This window comes from Orycteropus afer, unplaced genomic scaffold (assembly GCF_000298275.1).
Source record: "Orycteropus afer afer isolate SDZICR_OR568_19922 unplaced genomic scaffold, OryAfe1.0 scaffold00723, whole genome shotgun sequence".
In the NCBI taxonomy this organism is placed as follows: Eukaryota; Metazoa; Chordata; class Mammalia; order Tubulidentata; family Orycteropodidae; genus Orycteropus; species Orycteropus afer.
The window spans coordinates 60,283-82,299 of NW_006922310.1; the positions used below are offsets into that span (position 1 = coordinate 60,283).

A 22,017-nucleotide genomic window follows, 5' to 3' on the forward strand; every position below is an offset into this window, starting at 1 on the left:
AAACAGGGTGTGAACCTAACAACCACGACTTCAGTATTAACCTCCTAAAATGCTAGAATTTGATATTCTTAGTCCACATCCCACTGCCAGCAACAGGATGAAGCACTAGCACTGGCACCAAGCAGTTAAGAGATGTGCTTTATATTAGTGCCAGGAGAGAGAAAATTCATGTGTGGAAGATAATCCACAACCCTGAAATTTTACCAGTAATTATTTCAGCACATATAACTGAAAATAAAAAATGTCAGAAAGACTAGAGAAGAAAAAAGAATTCTCTTCTCAGGCTATACTTAAGGCTGTTTATACAATGCTAAGATAAATGCAAGACTCCTCCAAGTTTTATAGCAGTAGTATTTAAGAATATTGCACACAATTTTGTGTCAAAGATAACCTTTAGTTTCTAACTTTTCAATCACAGGTATGACATAGCAGGAGCCCAGTTTCAGACTTCAGTCAAAATAACATTAAGACCATTTCAATTACTTTAATCAAGAAACTGATTAAGTACAAAAGTATTTTATAACTTGAGGAATCAACTCTAAGAACTCAGCTGTGTGTTTTTATCTGTAAAGAACGAACATACAAATCCGTATTCTTTCCTAAATTCATTAATTTTATGGTTGCTAAAAGCAGGCATAAAAGTTTAGAGAGGAAAACGTGTGGAGCTGTTACTGTTATGGAAGAACTTGTTTTCACTGAAAACAATTTGAAATATCTTCTGTACTCAATGTGTGTAAGAAGATTCTAGGCAACATCACTGACAAATGTCAGGGAGAAATGGTATGCTGTACTTAAAAAAAATTTTTTAACTAATATGGAAAATTGGCATTTAAGGGGACCAAACTATTTATACAGTTGAGTTCTGTTAAGTCATTGATTCCTAAAAAAATAAAAGATCTTTCTATGACTTTAACAATCTTTTAAGCTTTTAGTGCAAAATCACATTGATTTCCCTTGGGAAGGTCCTGGATTTTTGCTTCTCATTGGGGGCGGTGCACGCTGTAGTGGTGGTGGCTGCATACTGCCAGCCACTGACTGATACATTCCTCTCATATCAATCTGCTGATAGTTAGAAGGATTCATGATTAAATTTGGAGGCTTTGGCATCATAAGGTGACCCAGTGTTGCTTGCTGATAAGTCATTTGTTGCTGTTGCTGCTGATTGTACTGCTGCTGGAGCCTTCTATTCATAAGTATTCGCTGAACACAACTGATTAACTACAGAGAGAATAGAAAGCTGTTACAAGTGCATGACCTGTCTCAAAGAAGCAAGTATCAAGTTTTGAGTTAAAATCAATTTGTTAAGGGGGTACCATACCAAAAGGAAAACACATTATTATTATTACCATTACTAATTTGGTGGTATTCACAGGGCCATTACTGTAGAAACCAGTTAGTAACACCATTTAGGACTAAATTCTCTTAATGACTTAACTATTGTATTGTAAGTAGCATTTAGATTAGTTGCCATAGTAACTTGTTCGACACTGGATTAATCTCAAGTATTACTTACAGCACTTTTTATCAAGTCTCCTTTCTTTGTCATTCCTTTCAATATTTCACACGACGACAGACAAAAATTTCTAGTGACAAACACCAAAGGGAAAAGCACTTACAGTGGGAGTAAGTGCTACCTGTCATGTCTCAAATTTCCTAAGATAACTTAAAACCACATTAATTGTACAGTGCTTTCTATGTAAAATTCATGCCACAGAAATTGATTCCCTGGTGTCAAGAGTTTAAATTTCCCATTGTGAGGCAGAAGGCTGGCAAAGGACAATGCTGGAAAAGATGAGCAAGGATCCTGGAATATGCTGCTAGTCTTTTAAAAGAATTATTATTTACTAAGAACTTTTATGAAGAATTTCAACTTTTTACTCTCAACATATTATAAAAACCTACACTGAAAGTTGTTTAAAATGGTAAATGTATTAAAAGACTAGGAAAAATTCCAATTTAGATGCTCAAAATATGTATTGAAAAATGAAATATGAAAGAGATCCTATATACACTTCAAGGAAATCCATTTGGGAAGTTGCTCCTTTATAAAAAATATATTACCTTTACTTGCCATTATTAGGTTTATGAAAAAAATTCCTTCCAGTAATAACAAATGACCATCCATCTAGGGAAGGGCTGGTTATTGACACAGATGTCACACAAATCCATTATTACAAATTCAAGAAAATTTAGCATAACCTAAAAATAGTCAGAATTCTTACCATCTGCTGCTTTGTCAATACGTCATTGTAGATTGCTTCTCTTCGTTTAACATCGAGCTCCTGGCTGGCTTGTCTACTTAATGCTAAAGCCTGAACTTGGGCCTCTGAGAGATTCATGTTTTCCTTCCACTAAAAGAAAAATTTTCTATTTACTCCTTATTGCCGTAGAATTGGAGAAAAATAATTAAGGTACTTAAAGATATTCAACTATATTCTTTTGAAAGAATATAGTAATATAAAAGTAGAGTACCAAGTTGTTTACTATTATACATGGATTAGTTATCTTTGGCCTGAAACAACTATTTAGATTTAATTTATGCAACTAGTAACTAAAATATGTTTATGTAAACAATGTACACATATCTATGACTGACTGATTCCTCAATTCTTAGAATTTACCCTTTTCTCTTCTCTGCCAACACCTATATATAACTGCTTGATGCTATTATCAAGTTTATTAGTATTTTCCTACCGCAAGTTATAAGAATTATCCTGTTTTTCCCACAGAAATAGTGAAGCAAACAATAAAGATTTTAAAAAATGGGGGTGGGAATCACAAATTGGAGGTTGGAGTAAGACAACTGCCGATTCACTTACTACAGCTGAAATGATATCTTCAAGAGGCTGAATCCTCACTGCTGTCACACTGTTTGTTGCTTCCACAACTTTTTCTCTTCCTTGATTAATGAGGTCCTGGAAGAATACAAGAAATAAGTTATACAGAGTATGTATACAATAGCATAGTTTTTAAGTTTAGGGATCCTTCCTCTTGTCAATTTACAGAATTTAGTTTTAAAACTCTTTAAATTCAAAAGAACAGCAAAATTCAGCATCAGTAAAATGGAGTAAAATTCATCAAATGATCTTGTTAGGAAGATAAAAGTTTGGGCTTAATTATACCAATAATTTGAATGAATCCATAAACATGTTTTAAAATGAAAACCACAGATTCACAATTAAGTTATTATACTGTTGGTAGAATAAAACCTAATCTTGCTTATTTAATTCATAGTTGACTCTAGTTTTAAATCACTTATTTCATAATACCAGGCATTATCATATACTTAATGGTACATCTACATTGCATTAGAATATAAATTGATGTATTTATCTTTCTTCTAAACATTAAGTAATTTGTTCATTCAAAATATTTTATAACTTAAGTGCTATTTTCGTACCCAGTCAGCTGTTCTATTACTCCTTTATTAAAATAATGCAAACTATATTAATTCAAACCCTGATTCCCTTGTGCTATGAACAAACCAAGTTTTACTATATTCAATGTTGGTTCAAAAAGGTCAACAAAAAAAATTTCTTGGTCTATTCAAAAGTAATCTTTTGGAGAATGTGATATTCCTGCATAGGGAACACTCAACAACAGAGCACTTAAAATTACCTTTAATTCATGTTAAACTACTTTTGTACTTCAAAATTTACCTCCAGCTGTTGATTACTCATTGCTGACAGGGCTCCCAAATTGAAAGGAATATAAGGAGTTTGAGAGTTGAAACTGACGGGGGGTAAATTGGTCCCAGTTGGTATGTTGAAACGCATGGTCAGTCCCTAAAAACAAAAAAAATTATGTACTTTTCACATTGTGATTTAAAACTTGAAATTCTACATCACCTACTAATTTAGAAAAGAATCCACATGCTCAGATCTGGGAAATTATTAACACACAAACAAAACACTCTTTTCACCCGAAACCAAGATCTTATTACACAGAAAGCTTTAACCCCTAAAGGTTTACTCTTTTTCTGATAATTCCCACAGAATGGGGCAACTCAGAGAATTCTGACAAGACTCCTAACATCACATTAACATTAAAGAAGTTTGGCACAATGAGTTAGGAGTTTAGAAAGGATTCAGGTATTAGGATAATGTTTCCCATGCTCAGGCACATTTTTGTTCAAGTGGATTGGTATTTAAAACAGACATGAAATTATTTTGAATAAAGTTGCTGCTGCAGATGGACATTAATATCCAACAATAAAATATTTTTGTGTTCTGATACTCAGTCCAGATTTAGATTTCATAATATACATGTTAAAGCAACATTCAGTGCCACCTACAAAGAGCTCCTGTATGTTTGTTACTAAAGTGAGAGTTTTGATGGGTGTTAATGCTAAATATATAGCTTCCCATTCATTTCTCAATTCAGTGAGTGCTAAGGAGAAAAGTAGTTATTACTCGTTAAGCAGAAAATATTATTTTCTTCTCTCTTTTCCTCCCACTCTACTATCAAAGGTGGCCGAAGTCTGTAAAGATTCTCTTATTTGGGGACTATTTCTGTAGATGTACTATATTACTACCTGTTTCAAATGTGACTCTTTTCTTCCTCACTGCTCTTTCCAATGACTAAAATAAAAGCAAAAACTAAAAAGTATTTTGAATGAACTACCTTTTTCTCTGCTTCATACTCAGCCCAAGCTGCTTTTCTTTCTTCTTCAGTCAATTCTTCTTCTTCTTTGTGATCCAGAAGAGAATCATGTTCATGATATCCTACAATGTGTTCTTTATGTATTTGAAGAAGTTCTGCAAGTATGGTATCCTGTTTAGACGGGTTGAAATAAAAGAAAGTTATTTTCTCTCTCTGGATGGTATCTATATTTCTATGGTCAATTGTTAGATAGAAACTGGCTGCTATTCATATTTCTTATACATATGATAAATCACCTAGAAAACAGTCACAATGCATGTAACACCAGCCTTTTATGCAAGAATTTCATCATTGTGTACCATGTTTCAGGAATTCATTTTTTAAGAATTTCCACTTTTCAACTTTCAGGGTCATTTTCCCCCATGTTTCCCTTTATTTTTCATGCATAATTTGCTCTGTGCTTAGTTCAGAGTAGATGGTTATGCTAACACAAGTCTGCTTAAATTAGTGATTATATTGGATGCTTGTGCTAAAAATCATGGTTATTCTTGTTTATACATATGAAACAACTTTGTTTTCTCAATCACTTTAGCTACTAAATGATCTATTTTTTTTTAAAGTAAACTCAATTAAAGCTAAAACATTACATGCCAATACAACAGGAACATATAGTCCTTATATTTCAACTGGAGGAAGGTCAAATAAAAATTATACTGTAAAGATTCAGGGGTCAAATTTAAACTGATGTATATTTTCATCTATTATTATAGTGTCTTTTAAAAAAATCACGGTGTCTTAAGTTATTTTTTTAAGGTTAAAAAATAAAAGTCTAAAAACTGGGATTATTTATGTACTCAGTAAGAATACCAAACTCTTGCTCTGTGTAATTATAATCATGAAAGAGCAAGAATGAGACACACACACAAAAAAAACAGGATGGGGAGAAGGGTTAAAGTGAATCACAGATATGCTACTCAACTAATAAACAAGCTGTTTATTAACAACTCAGACACAAAAACCTGCATCTATAAAAGACTAATTAATTTTACAAGAGAATTTTCCATAGTTGATGTTTTTTCGCTTTCAAAATTATTTTATTTGGATTATAAATATAATTCATGTCAATCATACCAATTTCAGATTTACAGGGAAGTTTAAAGAAAGAAAAATTAATTATAGTTTCACCATTTGGAGGTAAGTACAATTATATGCACTTTATTCTCTTACAGCATGTTCCATGCACACCCATAAAATATGTACATTTAAAGCAATTTTAGGATATTAACGGTTTTGGATCCTGCCTCATTCCACTCATATCCTTATATAACTATAGAAAATATCTCTATTGGTTACATAATATTCCCTTGTTTTGGCTACTCACGTTTTGACAATTTTTTAAATAATTTATATTTGTTGTTGAGAATACACACAGCAAAACATATACCAATCCAACAATTTCTACATGTATCATTTAGTGACACTGATTACATTCTTTGAGTTGTGCAATTATTCTCATCCTCCTTTTCTGAGCTGTTCCTCCCTCATTAAAATAAATTCAGTGCCCCCAAGTGTTCCTATCTAATCTTTTGAATTGTTGTTGTCAAATTGATCCTATATAGATAATGTTTAAAAGAGAATAATGCTCAAGGCAGACTTTTTTTTTTTTATTACCAGTTAAACTAAACTATTGTTAGGCTTTAAGAAGATTTCAGGTGATATTTTTGGTTTAAGGTTTAAAGATTATCTCAGGGCAATAGCTTCAAGGGTTCATTTAGCTTTCATGGCTTCAGAGAGTCTGGAGTCGATGAGAATATGAAATTCAGTTCTGCATTTACCCCCTTTAGATCAGGATTCTTCTATAGAACCTCTGATCAAAATGCTCAGTAATGTAGCCGGGTACCATCCAGTTCTGATCTCATGGCAAAGGACGGCAGTTGTTCATGGAGGAAATAAACCACACATTCCATTTCCTCCTCTTATTCCTGACTCTCCTTCTTCTGTTGCTCCAAGACCAATTGTTGTGCCTTGGATGACTGCTTGCAAGCTTTTAAGACTCCAAGCACTACACAACAAACTAAGAGGTAGAACAGAAGCACTAAACACATTATTAGGCCAATTAAGTGGGATGTCCCATGAAACCATGACCCTAAATCTCCAAACTAAGAATCTAAATCCCTTGAGATATTTGGTTGTACATAAGCAGCCTCTGTAGCTTTTATTTCTTTTCTTTTTTTGGTCATTGTAAATATGTCTATCACACAACTTATCGACAGAACTTACATAAATCGGCTGTGGAACCCTACCCTTAATCAGTGCAATTTTTTCCATGTTTTTTTTTTTTTTAAGAGACCCAAGTTTATTGGTGGTTACCAGGATGGGGAGTGATTGCTTATGGAGTTGCTTATTGGAATTTCAGTTTATGGTAATGGAAAAATTGCATTGATTAAGGGTAGGATTGTACAGCTGATGTAATTGTTCTGAGTAAGTTGTAGAGCTGTAAAAAGTTGAATTGGCAAAAGTTGTTTGACTGATATATTTACAACAACAACAAAAAGAAAGAGTAACTGCTGAGTCTGCTTACGTACAACCTCATGGGATTTGGTTCCTTGGTTTGGAGGTTTGAAGTCATGGTTTCATTAGACATCTCAGTTAATTGGCCTAATAAATAAAGGGTTTAGTGCTTCTGTTCTACCTTCTAGTTTGTTGTATAGTGCATGGGTTCTTAAAGTCTTGCCAGGGCGCATTCAAGGTGTAACAACTGGTGTCTACTTGCCTGGAGCATTTTCCATAGCTTTTTAAAACCAAGTTCCCCTAGAACATACTTTCTAAATACTGAGTATGGATTTAATGAAGGAATATAATTACTGATCAAATGAAGGTATGGAGAAGTATAATATATTAAGTTCAAATATAATCTGTATATAGTAATGCATAAAGCATCCATAAGTTTTAGCATAGATAAAAGCCAATACTTGTGCAGGATTTTGTCTTTATATCCTCTACCACACCTAGAATACAGAGTTCAACACAAAGGAAGAACCAAAATGTCTGTTAAATGACTCAAGATGAAAATTTCAAACCATTGGCCCCTGAGATTTTTCTGTAAAACAGCAAATGCTGACACTAATTCCAAATACTGTGATTTCTGGTATCAGGGAGTCAAACAACTTTATACCTTGGAATCCCAATAGACACCTGAAACAATTACTTCCTTTGATGAAAACAAAGGAAGGATTTTCTTAATAGATACAGCTGTGACTGAGACTTAATAATTCATTTTGACATGGATGCACAATCTGTTTTGTTAGAAATAGGTAACATTAAAAAAAAACATACAAACAAGAGGGCTCAAGGAGAAAGGGCTCATGGAAATCTGCTAGTGGAACACATAGTTGTTAACAGGTTTGTTGTTGTTATGTGCCATCGAGTTGGGCCCAACTCACAGTGACCCCTCCTTGGGTTTCTGAGGCAGTATCACTATGGCAGTAGCTGGCCGAACCCTTCTTCTGAGGAGTGGCTGGTGGGTTTGAAGCACCAGCCTTCTGGTTAGCAGTCAAGTGTCTTAGGCACTACTCTACAGGTTTAGTTCTTTTGAAATGTTTACTGAACACTTACTTCTACATCAGTGTAGAAATCTGCCATCAATGTTGACTTCTCTAGCTTATGTCACATAGAACAGGTTTATCATCACTAGATAGATCTCCAAAGCCTAGCAATAATGACCAGGTAGGAAGGGAGAAAGACCAGCTTGCATTAATTCATTCTATTAAAAAATAATGTTTCCTACATGCAAAGATGCTCTGCACCATTAGTCATTACCAAACCAGTTGCCACTGAGTCTATTCCAACTCATGGCAACCCCATGTATGCAGAGTAGATCTGGGCTCCATAGGGTTTTCATGGTTGTGATCTTTTGGAAGCAGATCACCAGGCTTTTCTTTCAAGATGCCTCCGTGTGGGTGTCAACCTTCAACCTTTCAGTTAGTAGCTGCATGAATAACTGCACCATCCAGGGATTCTTATTGTTAGTCATTAAACACAAAAAATCAAACTCAATGATATCGAGTTGATTCTGATTCATAGCAACCACCACTGGGTTTCCAAGGCTATAAATCTTCAAGGAGGAGCTCTGGTAGCATAGTGACTAAGGCACTTGACTGCTAACCAGAAGGCTGGCGGTTTAAACCCAGCAGCCACTCCTGGGAAGGAAGGTTGGGCAATCTACTTCCGTAGTGATACTGCCTTGGAAACCCAAGGAGGGGTCGCTATGAGTTGGGTCCAACTCAATGGCAAATAACAAAAACAACAACAACAAAATCTTTAAGGAAGCAGATTGCCTCACCTTTCTTCCATGGAGCACCTGGTGGGTTTGAACCCTGGACTTCCTTGGTTAACAGCCTAATGTTTTAACCACTACACCACCAGAGCTCCTTTTATCATCAGTCATTAGGGAAACGCAAATCAAAACCACAATGAGATACCACTTCATATCCATTAGGATAGTTTTGTTGGCAATGACGTGGAGAAATTAGAACCCTCACCTATTTATTGCTGGTGAAGATGACAAATGATGCAAGCAATGTGGAAAACAGTTTGACGTTTCCTCATACACTTAAACATAGATTACTCCATGACCCAGCAATTACACTCCTGGCTACATACTCAAAAAAATCAAAGGTAGAGACTCAAACAGATACGTGTACACTTATTCAGAGCAGCCTTACTCAAAAATAGCCAAAAGGTAGAAACAAACTCAAATGTCCATCAAAAGATGAATGAATAAACAAAATGTGGTATATACAATGGGCTATCAATCAGCCATAAAGAGAAATGAAGTTCTAATACATGCTACAACATGGATGAACCTTGAAAACATTATGCTAAGTGAAATAATTCAGACACAAAAGGACAAATATTCTATGATATCACTTATATGAAATATCCAGAATAAGTAGATTAGTGTTTGCCAGGAGCTGGGAGGAGAGGAGAATAGTCAGTTGATGCTTAATGGGTGCAGAGCTTCTTTTTGGAGTGATGAAAAAGTTTTAGAGACAAGTAGTGGTGATGGGTGCACAACATTACAATCAATGCCACTGGATTGTACACTGAAAAATGGTTTAAATGGCAAATTTTATGTTAAATATATTTTACCACAATTTCAAAATACAATGCTTTCTTAGATGTGTGAGGTGGTGCTGTGGTTAAAGCCTTCAGCTGATAACTAGAAGGTCGAGAGTCTGAACCCACCAGTGCTCTGTGGGAGGGAGGTGAAGGAGTCGGCTTCTGTAAAGATTTACAGCTTTGGAAACCCTATGAGCAGTTCCACACTGTCCTATAAGGTCACTATGAACCAGAATTGACTTGATGGTAGTGGGTATGGTTTTGGGTTTAGATGTGTGCCTCTCATGTTCTACTCTCTCAAGCATGACTTAAGAGAATGATACACTATAAAATTAGATAACACTGAATAATATTTTTAGCAAACAGCCATGCCAAATATAATTATAAAAGTCAGTTGTTCTACAAGTCACCAAATAAATTACAAGGTAAACATGTTCTATGGTGTTTTGGTTACCTAGTGCCACTCTGACAGGAATATACCACAAATGAGTGACTCTTTAACAAACAGGAGTTTATTCTCTTACAGTTTTGGAGGCTAGACATCCAAGTTAAAGGTGCAAGGCTCTAGGGGCTGGGTGACAGCCCCTCAATGACCTTGGGCTTCAGCTCTGCCTTTTGCTCCCCGCCCACTGAAGCTAGAAGCATCTCTTCACGCAGGCAGCTCCTGACTGCTGAGGCTCACAAACCCAAGGTCAACAAGTAAAAAGGCACAATCCCAATATTACCAAACCACACGAGGCCACTGATTCAAGTCCATTAAAAGTCCCAAGATCGGCAGAGCATGGCAGGCTGCTGAATGAAGACTCGGCTACATGCAGGATCCAAACATGCCAAAAAACTGCTGCACACTCCCAAAACTTCCCCTTATGTACGGGAAACAGACCATGTCCCTAAATCAGCTACTCAGCTGCTTGAGGCAGATTTGAACATGGAGTTGATTACAGTCTCATCATGGGGAATAACTACCACCAGCTGTCCAGCCACTCAAAACCAGGCCCAGCCAAGCTGACATATAACCTAACTATCACATATGGTGGGAACTTTGGTAATGTAACGCCTAAGGTGTTTGACTGCTGACCAGAAGGCTGGTGGTTCAAACCCATCAGCACTCCTTGGAAGGAAGATTGGGCAATCTACTTCTGCAGTGATACCACCTCGGAAACCCAAAGAGGAGTTTCTGTGGGTTGGATCTGACTCCGTGGCAGTGATTTTATTATTTTTTTTTGACCACACGTGGTTAGTAGTTTATTTTATCTGTCTGGCAATAAGAGATATTCTTAATTAACCATGGTCAAAATCATTATTTTCACTAAGCAATCTAAGGGGAAGACCAAAGTACTAGGAATTGAATTCACTTTCAGCTGTGCCACTCAGTCTCTTTGTAACACTGGATAATAACTTAGTTTAACTATGACTGTAAATTAAACAAGGAGCTCTGGTGGTGCAGTGCCTAAAGCATCTGACTGCTAACCAGAAGGTTGGTGGTCCAAACCCACCAGCCACTTTGTGGAAGGTGGGCAATTTACATCTGTAAATATTTACCACCTTGGAAACTCAATGGGGGTTGCTATGAGTTGGAATCAACTCAATGGCAGTGGACTTAGTTTGGTTTTTGGTAAATTAAACATGGATGAAATATTCTCTACTCATATGGGTAACAACTCTTTGGAAATATACATTATGCCTATTAAGTATTTCTTTTTCAATTATAAGCATCATAATTGGCATATTTGTTACTTTTTGTTGTTGTTGGGAGAAGTCTTTCCAGAAATGCAGGCATATATGGATGCATGTGCATACATACACACACATATATACCCTCTACACATTTTGGTCAATTTAAAAAAAAACATCCGAGACATCAAGGACCTTTATCATATAAGTCCTTAGCATCCTATAATCCCAAAGTCCAAACTTATCATGTTACAATTGGTAGAAACTGAGGTGCAGAGACACAAAGTAATTTTTTCAAAATCATACAGCTAGGGACTAGCTGGGAGTGGAAGCCAAATTTCTTAACTCTTACACAATGGTAATTCTATCATACTACAAAGAATATCTAAGTTCTTGAGGTGTGGTTCCTTCCATTTCCCAGATCTATTTGATTACATAAAAAAGATAATGCTCAGAAAGATTCTGGGGGAAGGAGAAACCTAAGATGTTTTGTTTTTTCTGTTTCACTTTTAAAACTCTAGTTGTTTTTGAATTTTTTTAAAAAATAAGTATATTTTAATTTTTCAGTAAACAAAAATATACAAATTGAAACAAAGGCAATTCTCAGAGACAAACTTGTAAAAGGCTAGCATGCTTACCCTAAACCTGACATGCACTATTTTACCATTTTCAACTTTAGAAAGTATTCATTTTAGGACATCACATTTGTAAAACACTTTAATGCCTTCTCACCAATCACAAATTCAAGATCTATCCTCTCAAGTCCAATATGATCAAGTGACAAAGGTCAGATTATGATGGAGATTCAGCCTCTGCCCCCACAATAACTTTCCTTTTGATTCATAAATGACTGAAATGCCAACAAATCACAGGAAAACTGCACGTGGCTTTGTATTCTATTAATAAATAGCTTTGGACTCATTTCTTAAAATACTGCCTCTTTCCTTCCATCAAACCAGAATTCATACTGCTTCTATTGGTTATGATGTTGTTTTAAAGAATTAAAAATAAATTTATAATTGAAACAGTATCTAATTAAAAAAAAAAAAACTAGAGACAACTACTGATAACATTTGGTGCACATTTCTCCATATCTTTTATACTTACACACATACTTTTGCATATAAATGGAACTGTATTATATGTAGCTTTGAAACCTACATTTTTCCCTTTAAAATATTTCCATGAACATCATTTTACACCAAATATAAACCTTTATTATTTTTAATGACTGCACAATGCTTATATTATATAGATATACTTTATCATTAATTTAATCATTTCCTCACTCAGGAGTTTATTAAGACATTTAGAACACTTCTAGTTTTTCATTATTATCAAATCTGCAATTAAATGGGTTAATGGATTAAATTTTAATGTATTTAAACCACTTGTTCATACAGTGATTACGTTGATAATATTCCAGGATTTAGGTAAGTATGCTTGCCATAATCTTCATTTTAACAAAGAAAAGACAGTATAAGTAAGCTAACTGACTTTTATAAGAACAAAATTCACTTATAAGTTCAGAAGCAGAGAAGCAGAAATCTTTCTTTTATTCAAAGTGCTGGATAAGAGACACAAGTAAGAGAAAGAAGATACAAGATTTCTAATACAAACTGCTTCTGCATCTTCTCCTTTAGATTAATTGCAGCATATCATCAATATAAGAAACAGATGCCAAGATTAAGAGAGCAAAAAGTATCTGTAACAGAACATTTCTGTGGGAAGAGTTTTGAAAACTCCAGAACAAGTTATAAAAATTTAAGAATATATTCATCCTAATATACAACATACCAAACTGTGGAGAGGTTGGTTGTTTCTCTTCAAAGCATGCATATGTTGTTACAGTAACACTATTATTAAAAACTATACTGGAACAGAATCTATAATCACTAGACCAACAGTTATCAAAATGAGGTTTAAATTACATCCAAATGTGTACCTACACTTTTCTTTGTATAGACCTCATTTTGCCTTAAATAAGTGAAAAAAATTACAAGCTAGAAAAAGTATGGTCTATATCCTATTTAACAATCAAAGTCAGTTTCAGCTTTAAAAGTTTAATTAAAAAAAATTTCAATTAATGATAAATTAAAAGTTTCTTAATTTATTTGTAAGTTTGAAGTATTTGCAAGCTGAGGAAAAGATCCATCTAATTCTGAAATTGAACCTTGAAAAAAAGATTTGTAAAACTAATCAAGGTAAACTTTGAATACTGGAAATGGTACAACCAGAGTGGAATGAATGAGAATGATGACAAACTGAAAAATGTAACCATTATCACTGAAAAAGTTGTGTAGAAATTTAAAAAACAGAACCTAATTTAGGAGCTCTGGTAGCATAGTGGCTAAGACACTTGCCTGCTAACCAGACGGCTGGTGGTTCAAACCCACCAGCCACTCCTCGGAAAGAAGGTTGGGCAATCCTACTTCCGTAGTGATACTGCCTCGGAAACCCAAGGAGGGGTCGCTATGAGTCGGGGCCGACTCGACGGCACATAACAACAACAACAACAACAACAATTTGCTGTAAAACTTTCATTTTAAACCCAATAAAATATTATCTAAAAACAACAACAAAACCTATCAAGGCTTTGCATATTTCAAAAATACTTTGATGTTGAGTTTATAGTAATTCTTTTTATTACTTAAGTAAGTGTAGATTCTTAGTAAAGAAACTTAATAATTGTTGGTATGAATAAGATATTGACATCTATACAACTTATCAGTTTCAAAGAAAGAAAACGTAGACCTGCCAAACTGACGTTGTTGTCAGGTGCCACTGAGTCAGTTCTGACTCACAGCAACACTATGTACAAACATGAAACACTGCCAAGTCCTAAGCCATTCTCAAAATCATTGCTATGTTTGAGCTCACTGTTGCAGCCACTATGTCTACCAATTTTGTTGAGGGTCTTCCGCTTTTTCATTGAACCTCTTTTTTACCAAGCATAGCATCCTTCTCCAGGAAATGGTCCTTCCTGGTAACATGACAACTTTAATCTTTTATTCATTTATTGTGATGTTGCTTATTTGTCCAGTTATGAGGATTACTGTTTTCTTTATGTTGAGGTGTGATCTATATTGAAGGAAGTCTTTGATCATCACCATTTAAATGCTTCACTTTCAGCAAGCAAGGTTGTGTCATGTGGATATTGCAGGCTGTTTCTGAGTCTGCCTCCAATCCTCATGCCGTGTTCTTCATCTAGTTAAGCTTCTTGGATTATTTGTTCAGCATGCAGATTGAGTAAGTATGGTGAAAGAACACAACCCTGACACACACCCTTCATGATTTTAAACCACGCAGTATCCCCTTATTCAGTTCGAATGACAGACTTTTGGCCTATGTACAGACTCATCATGAACAAAATTAATGTTCTGGAATTGCTATAATTTTGCAACAGTATCCATAATTTGTTATGATCTACATGGTAGAATGACTTTGCATAATCAATAAAATTCAGGTGAGCAACTTTCTGGTATTCTTTGCTTTCAGCTAAGATCTATCTGACATCAAAAGATATCCCTCATTCCAAATCCTCTTCTGAATCTGGCTTGAATTTCTGGTAGTTCACTGTCAGTATACTGCTGCATAGATTTTTGAATTATCTTCATCAAAATTTTACTTGTGTGTGATATTAAGGATACTGTTTGATAATTTTCATATTGTATTGGGTCACCTTTCTTTGATCCAACTCAACTATTTGTTGTTGTTGTTGTGTGCCATCGAGTCAGACCCGACTCATAGCGACCCCTCCTTGGGTTTCCGAGGCAGTATCACTACTATAGGTGTGTTATAAAAGGAAAATAGAAGAAATACAAACTAGGAACAAAAGGACTACCTGGTAGTTTAAATTATATCTTAAAGGGAAAAAAAAAAAAAACTAAACCCACTGGCAATGAGTCGATTCTGACTCATAGACCCCTATTGTGTTTCCAAGGTGGTAAATCTTGATGGAAGTAGATTGCCCAGTCTTGCTTCTGTGGGGTGGCTGGTGGGTTTGAACCACCAACTTTCTGGTTAGCAGTCAGATACCTTAGGCACTGTGCTACCAGAGCTCCTTAATCTTAAAGAAAACAGGCACTAAAAGATAAAAAGTAAAATTATTTTTTAAATGATATAAAAAGATCATCTAGTAATTCTTATATTGATTTAATTATTCCCATAATTTATATTTCTTTAAGTGTCCAAAATAAATAAATCTGATGTAAAAAGCTTGATCATGCTAACAGTAGCAATTTAAGAGACAAAAATGAGGCGTTCATCTACTTAACTTAATTGCTCCTTTAGTATAACAGATTCAATTTTCTGCTAGTCCTATTTCCGAAAGTGTTAAAAGACTTTTATTTGAGTCAGTTAGCCTAACCTATTGAGAAAAATACTTTAGGATATTAATATACAGACATTGTGGCACTCAGGTATCTTTATTAATTTAGGGCCATTGATCACTCCAACATGTTAGTTCATTCTGAACTTCCCTAAATAAAAACAGGAAAAAAGTAGAAGGATATATAGCTTTGCTTCCAGGTTTCTATCTGTAATTAGACAATTTCATGACCAGATTGCTTGAAAAATAGATATCAAAGGCCTGCCTCATCCCAACTCCTGTGAGAGGGACCTCCAACTGGTTTGGCTCCAAGGGACTTCCAGCAAGATGATGGAATAGGCAGAAGAGCTACTCAGATCCTCTACAGAACAGAAATCAGAAACCAATTGAAAAACAGGTACAGATGTTAATTGTGGAACCCTGACCTCTGAAAGGAAAGATAACAAAGTGGATTAAATACCAACTAGTAGAAGAAATGGAATGAAAACAGCGAATAAGGAGACAAACAGAGCTGTAGACTACTGACTGGCGTGAGGACGTGGTGATTTTGAATACTTGCAAAGGGTGTTCCAATGTGGGGGCAGTGCTCTGATAATTGGCTCCACCTGTCGAGGACTGCATAGGCAACCACACTGCAGGCTGGCAACCAGAAAGGCAGAAGAAAGCGATTGTGCCCGCATAACTCAACCACATCTGTACCTCCTGCAGCCCAACCCACTGGGTGAGGGCCATGACCCACTTCTGGACCAACGGATCAATGGTAGATGGTGGCCATTACCAGCCTAACTTGCCATCATCTGCTCTACACAATCAGCTAAGATCTGTGCACACATTTTCATCCTCTGTCACACCCACCAGGAAACTGGTAGAGAGTGCCTTAAGTGCTGCCAAACTAGTGAACAGAGTAGAATACGAGCCCTGCTTGCTCAGACATATCAAAACAAAATAAAGGGGGGGGGGACCAGGGTGATCACACTAACATACATTTACCAATTAAATATAAATACAATGACATCACAATGTCTTGGAGACAACTGACAATCCCAGTTCACACAAAGAGGCAAGATAAGGGCACATACAATGACCAGAATACAGAGCCAGAAAACCTCCCTGAGGAAGAAGTGGCATTGCAACCATATGATAAGGAATTCAAAGTAATTTTGTTCAGGTACTTTCAATGGATTGAGAGATATATCAAGGAAGACACATGACAAAAGCAAGGACAATAATGACACAATTAAGGAAAATATACACAAAACTCTAGAAGAATTCAGGAAAACAACACAAGAACAAACTATCAAAATAAATGAAAAATTAGAAACCATATAAAAACAGCAAATTTGTAAATGAGGACAACTACAAAGGAAAAAGAATAAACAGTGTAGTTACAGAACTTCCAAATGGAGAGGAAGTCAAGATGATTTTGAGATAGAATGGACTGTTCTAACCTTGGGAAGAAAAGAATACATTACAAGGAAACCTCAAATCCAGAAGATTAATATTAAGTTCTCAGAAATAGGTAACACTTTGAATGGACAAAGGAGTAGAACTGAATCCATGGAAGACCAAATTAGTGAGATGAAAGACAAATCTCTCTGTTCAGGGGAACAATCAGAAAAAAAGAACCAAGAAAAATAAGAAGAAGAAGAAAGCCTAAGATGTACATGGGACATCATCAGCAGAAATAACTAGTGTTTGATCAGAATTTCATAATAGGAAGAGACAAATAAGCCACAGGGAAAACTGTCGAAGATTCGTTGGAAGAAAACTTCCCTAGTAAGATGAAAGACCAGAAAATATGCATTCAAGAAGTTCAACGAACCCCACACAGAACAGACACCAAAAGAAAATCACTAAGATATATCATAATGAAACTTAACAAAACCAAAGACAAAGAAAGAATCCTGAAAGCAGCACAGGCAAAATGAAAAGTTACCTACGAAGGGCAACCAGTAAGACTAAGCTCCAATTGTCTGGCAGACATCATGTAGGCTAGAAGGCAAAGGGATTACATTTATAAAACCTTCAAAAAAGAAAACTGCCAACCAAGAATTATGTACCCAGCAAAACTGTCTCTCGAATATGATAGCAAAATTAGGACATTTATAAACAGAAATTAAGGCAATTTGTAAAAAGCAGACCAATCTTACAAAAGATGCTAAAGGGAGTCTTTTAAACAGAGAACCATCAATAGCAGACAAAAACCTGTGATTAAAACACATGACACATAACCCAGAAATGAAACGAGATATAGAAGTATCAAAAATAAAAATAAAGTTACAAGACTGAAAACAGGGACACAAAGACATCAATTTGTAAATGAGGAGAACTACAAAGCAAAAAGAATAAACAGTGTAGTTCCAGAACTTCCAAATGGAGAGGAAGTCAATATGATTTTGAGACAGAATGGACTGTTCTAACCTTGGGAAGAAATTGATACATTATAGGGAAACCTCAAAGAAAATTAATAAACATTCTTATCTAAGTTAAAAAACAGGAAAGGAAAATCTATTTAGCAGATACTAAAAGAAAAGAAGAAAAAAATCAACAAAATGAGCTCAGCTCAGAATATTACATGGAAAAAAGAAATCAGCAGCACTACACATACACACACAACAACAACAACAAAATGACAGCAATAAATTCATACTTACTGAAAATTACACTGAATGGAAATGGATTAAACACTCCAATGAAGAGACAGAGTTTCAGAATAAATAAGAAAAGATGATACATCAATATGCTGTCTCTAAAAGACACTACTTTAGGCACTAAGATGAAAACAGACTAAAAATTAAAGGCTGGAAATAAATATATCAAGCAAATGACAGTCAAAAAAGATAGTGGCAATATTAATTTCTGATAAAATAGACTTTAAGACAAAAAACAGCAAAAGGGACAAGAAAAGACATTACATAATAAATAAAAGATCAATCGAACAAGAGGACATAACCATAAGTAACTATCCAACCAATGAAAGAGCCCCAAAATACATAAATCAAACTTTGTTGTTGTTATGTGCCGTCGAGTCAGCCCCAACTCATAGCAACCACTCCTTGGGTTTCGGAGGCAGTATCACTATAGAAGTAGATTGCCCAACCTTCCTTCTGAGGAGTGGCTGGTGGATCTGAAACACCACCCTTCTGGTTAGCAGTCAAGTGCCTTAGGCACTACACTACCAGAGCTCCTAAAATCAAACTTTAACAGAATTGAAAAGACAACCAGACAACTCCACAGTAATAGAAGACTTTAATATACCACTTTCAATAAAGGAAAGAACAACTAGAAAGAAACTCAACAAAGACACAGAAAAACAATAAAATCAACCAACCCGACCTTACAGAAATAAGTACCATAACCGACAAAGGACTTATTTCTAAAATTTATAGAAGACTTCAATACCTCCACATTAAAAAGACAAACAATCCAATTAAAAAATGGCAGAGCCCATAAACAGAAACTTCACCAAGAAAGATATTCAGGTGGCCAACAAACATATGAAGAAATACTTGCAATCATTAACCATTAGAGAGATGCAAATGTAAACAACACTGAGGTATCATTTTACCTCAGCAATAATAACAAAATGCAACAAGACAGAAAACAACAAATGCCGGTGAAGGCATGGAGAGATTAGAACTCTCATACAATCTGGTTGATGTAAAATGGTACAACCAATGTGGAAAATGGTACAGTGCTTGTTTAAAAAATTGGAAATAGAAACACCATTAGATCCAGCTATTCTACTACTAGGAATATATCCTAAAGAAGTGAGAGCTTGGACATGAGTAGCTATATGCACAGCCATGTTCATCACAGCACTACTCACAAGAATAAAGAGATGGAAACAACCTAAGTGCACATCAATGGATAAACCAACTATGGTACATACATACAATGGAATACTATACAACACTGAAGTGAAATATGTCAATCACAGGAGGACAAATATTGCAAGAGAACACGAATATAAAAATTCAAGGAAATTTTTACACACAGAAGGAAATTTTCTTTGTTGGTTACCAGGGATGGGAGGGAAAATTGTTAGCTGGATAAGAGACATGTACTGATATGGGTGAAGGGAATGGAAATACACTAAAAGGTGACCAGCACATTAACACTAAGGAAAAGAAAGACACAGAGAGGTACACAAGGGGTACAGACAACATAGGTAAATACTTTTACATACAGAATACTACATTATCATTAATAACAAACATTAATCTGTGGGTGGATACATTGGCAGAAAGGCAAGATGATTAGGTACGGGTAGGTGAAAGGGACTACGCTCATCACCATAGATTTGGTAGAAAATATTTCTACACTCGTATTTGTATGTGCAATAAAATGTCCATATATATATAAGAGAGCAAACGGGGCAAACTCACGATAACATCTTAGTCACAGTGAAACACCTTGAGGTAGTGAGTCGCTGGGTCTGACAGACAGACCATGGTAGTGGAGTACACCAAGCTCAACTGGCATAATATGCCACACAGAAACATTGCTCTGGATCCTATTTTGTTGAGTAGCAACTGGGGTCTTGAAAAGTACAAGCAGTCATCTAATATGCAACTATTAGTCTCTTCATCTGGAGCAAAGGAGAGTGAAGAAAGTCAAAGATGCATGGAAACAATTAGTCCAAGGGACTAGTGGAGCAAGGGAACTTCAGCCTACACGCCCCTGAGAACAGAAGAACTAGATGGTGTCGAGCTATCACTGACAACCATTCAGAAAGGGTTCATTCAATAGGTGCTTCTGGATAGAGTGGGAGAAAAATGTGGAACAAAACACAAAATCCTAAAAATTACCAGGCTTACTGGTCTGATGGAGACTGGTGAAAACCCCAAGACTGTGGCCCCTAGATACCCTTTGTGCCTGGAACTGAACTCACTCCTATGGCTTAGCCTTCATCTAAACAACAGACAAGTCTATGACATGAACAATTACACCAGGGAGGTGCATTCCTTAGAAAAATCAACCAGGAGAAATAAGAAAGGTACCATTTGTGTAGTCAGAAAGCTCAGAAGGAAAGAATGCATAGGAAAGAAGGGCACAGGGAAAAAGTAACCACAAGAAAGAAATGGGAAGAGACTGGTTACATTTTAGGGACTGTCATCAGTGTCATGAAACAAAATGTGTATGAATTATTGAATGGGGAAAGCATTTGCTCTGTAAACGTTTCTTCAAATCACAATAAAAAGTTTTTTTATAAAAAAGCAATATGGATCAGAACACATCCCTGAGGCAGAAGCAGCACTGGAACTCTGTGACAAGGAATTGAAAAGAATGGTATGAGTTCTGGTGTGCAGTGCCTAAGGCACTTGACTGCTAACGAGAAGTCTGGCAGTTTAAATCCACCAGCCACTCCACAGAAGGAAGACTGGGCAATCTACTTCTGTACAGATAATGCCTTGGAAACTGAAGAAAGGGTTGCTATGAGTTGGAATTGATGCGAGGGCAGTGAGTTTGGTTTTTGTTTTTTGGAATATATGGAATAAACAGACTGTTTAGCATAACCCAAAATTCACAAACAGCTGAAGATAAACTAGATAAACGGGACCTTCTAAAAATTAAATTTTTATTTGCTTCAAAAGACTTCTCCAAAAGAGCCAAAAGAGAACCTACAGATTGGGGAAAAATATTCGGCAATGACATATGACATATTTGATAAGGGACTAAGCCCTAAAATTTATAGAAAACTCCAACACCTCAACAACAAAAAGATTAACAATCCAATTTAAAAATGGGCAGAAGACATGAATAGACACTTCACCAAAGAAGATATTCAGGAGGCCAACAAGCACATGAAGAAATGGTCAAGATCTTTAGCCTTCAGAGAGCTGCAAATCAAAACAACAATGGGATACCATCTTGCCCCAGCACTAATAGTAAAGTTCAACAAGACAGAAAATAACAAATGCTGGTGAGGATGTGGAGAGATTGGGACATTTATACACTGCGAGTGGGACTGTCAAATGATACAACCACCGTGGAAAGCAGTATGGGGATTCCTTAAAAAGTTGGAATGAGAAATACCATTTGACCTAGAAATTCCATTACTATGTACACATCATAAAGAAGTGAGACCCAGGACAAGAACAGATATATGCACACCCATGATCATCGCATGGATGACAGAAGAGCAGTAAGCCCCAGGGATACAGGTGAGGAGAGACAACTCAGGGATGCCCAAAGAAGCAGGCCAGAAGAGCAGGAGAAAGGGGATTAAAAGCCAGGAAGCCAGACAGAGGAACAGTCAGCCACAGGGACCCAGGTGGGGGTAATAC

At 35.9% G+C, this 22,017-nt stretch overlaps 1 protein-coding gene across 1 annotated transcript in view; it reads right to left on the bottom strand.

Moving 5' to 3' along the window:
• Nucleotides 1-939: 939 nt before the first annotated feature.
• The window catches only part of ATRX (ATRX chromatin remodeler), a 474,500-nt gene continuing 453,422 nt past the window's right edge, over nt 940-22,017 (bottom strand). Inside the window, exons 33-37 of the mRNA XM_007957255.2 lie at nt 4,624-4,773; nt 3,660-3,785; nt 2,820-2,915; nt 2,223-2,351; nt 940-1,218 (exon numbers count right to left, since the gene is read on the bottom strand). Of these exons, the coding sequence (XP_007955446.1) occupies nt 940-1,218; nt 2,223-2,351; nt 2,820-2,915; nt 3,660-3,785; nt 4,624-4,773 (780 nt within the window). The remainder of the gene's footprint in view (nt 1,219-2,222; nt 2,352-2,819; nt 2,916-3,659; nt 3,786-4,623; nt 4,774-22,017) is intronic.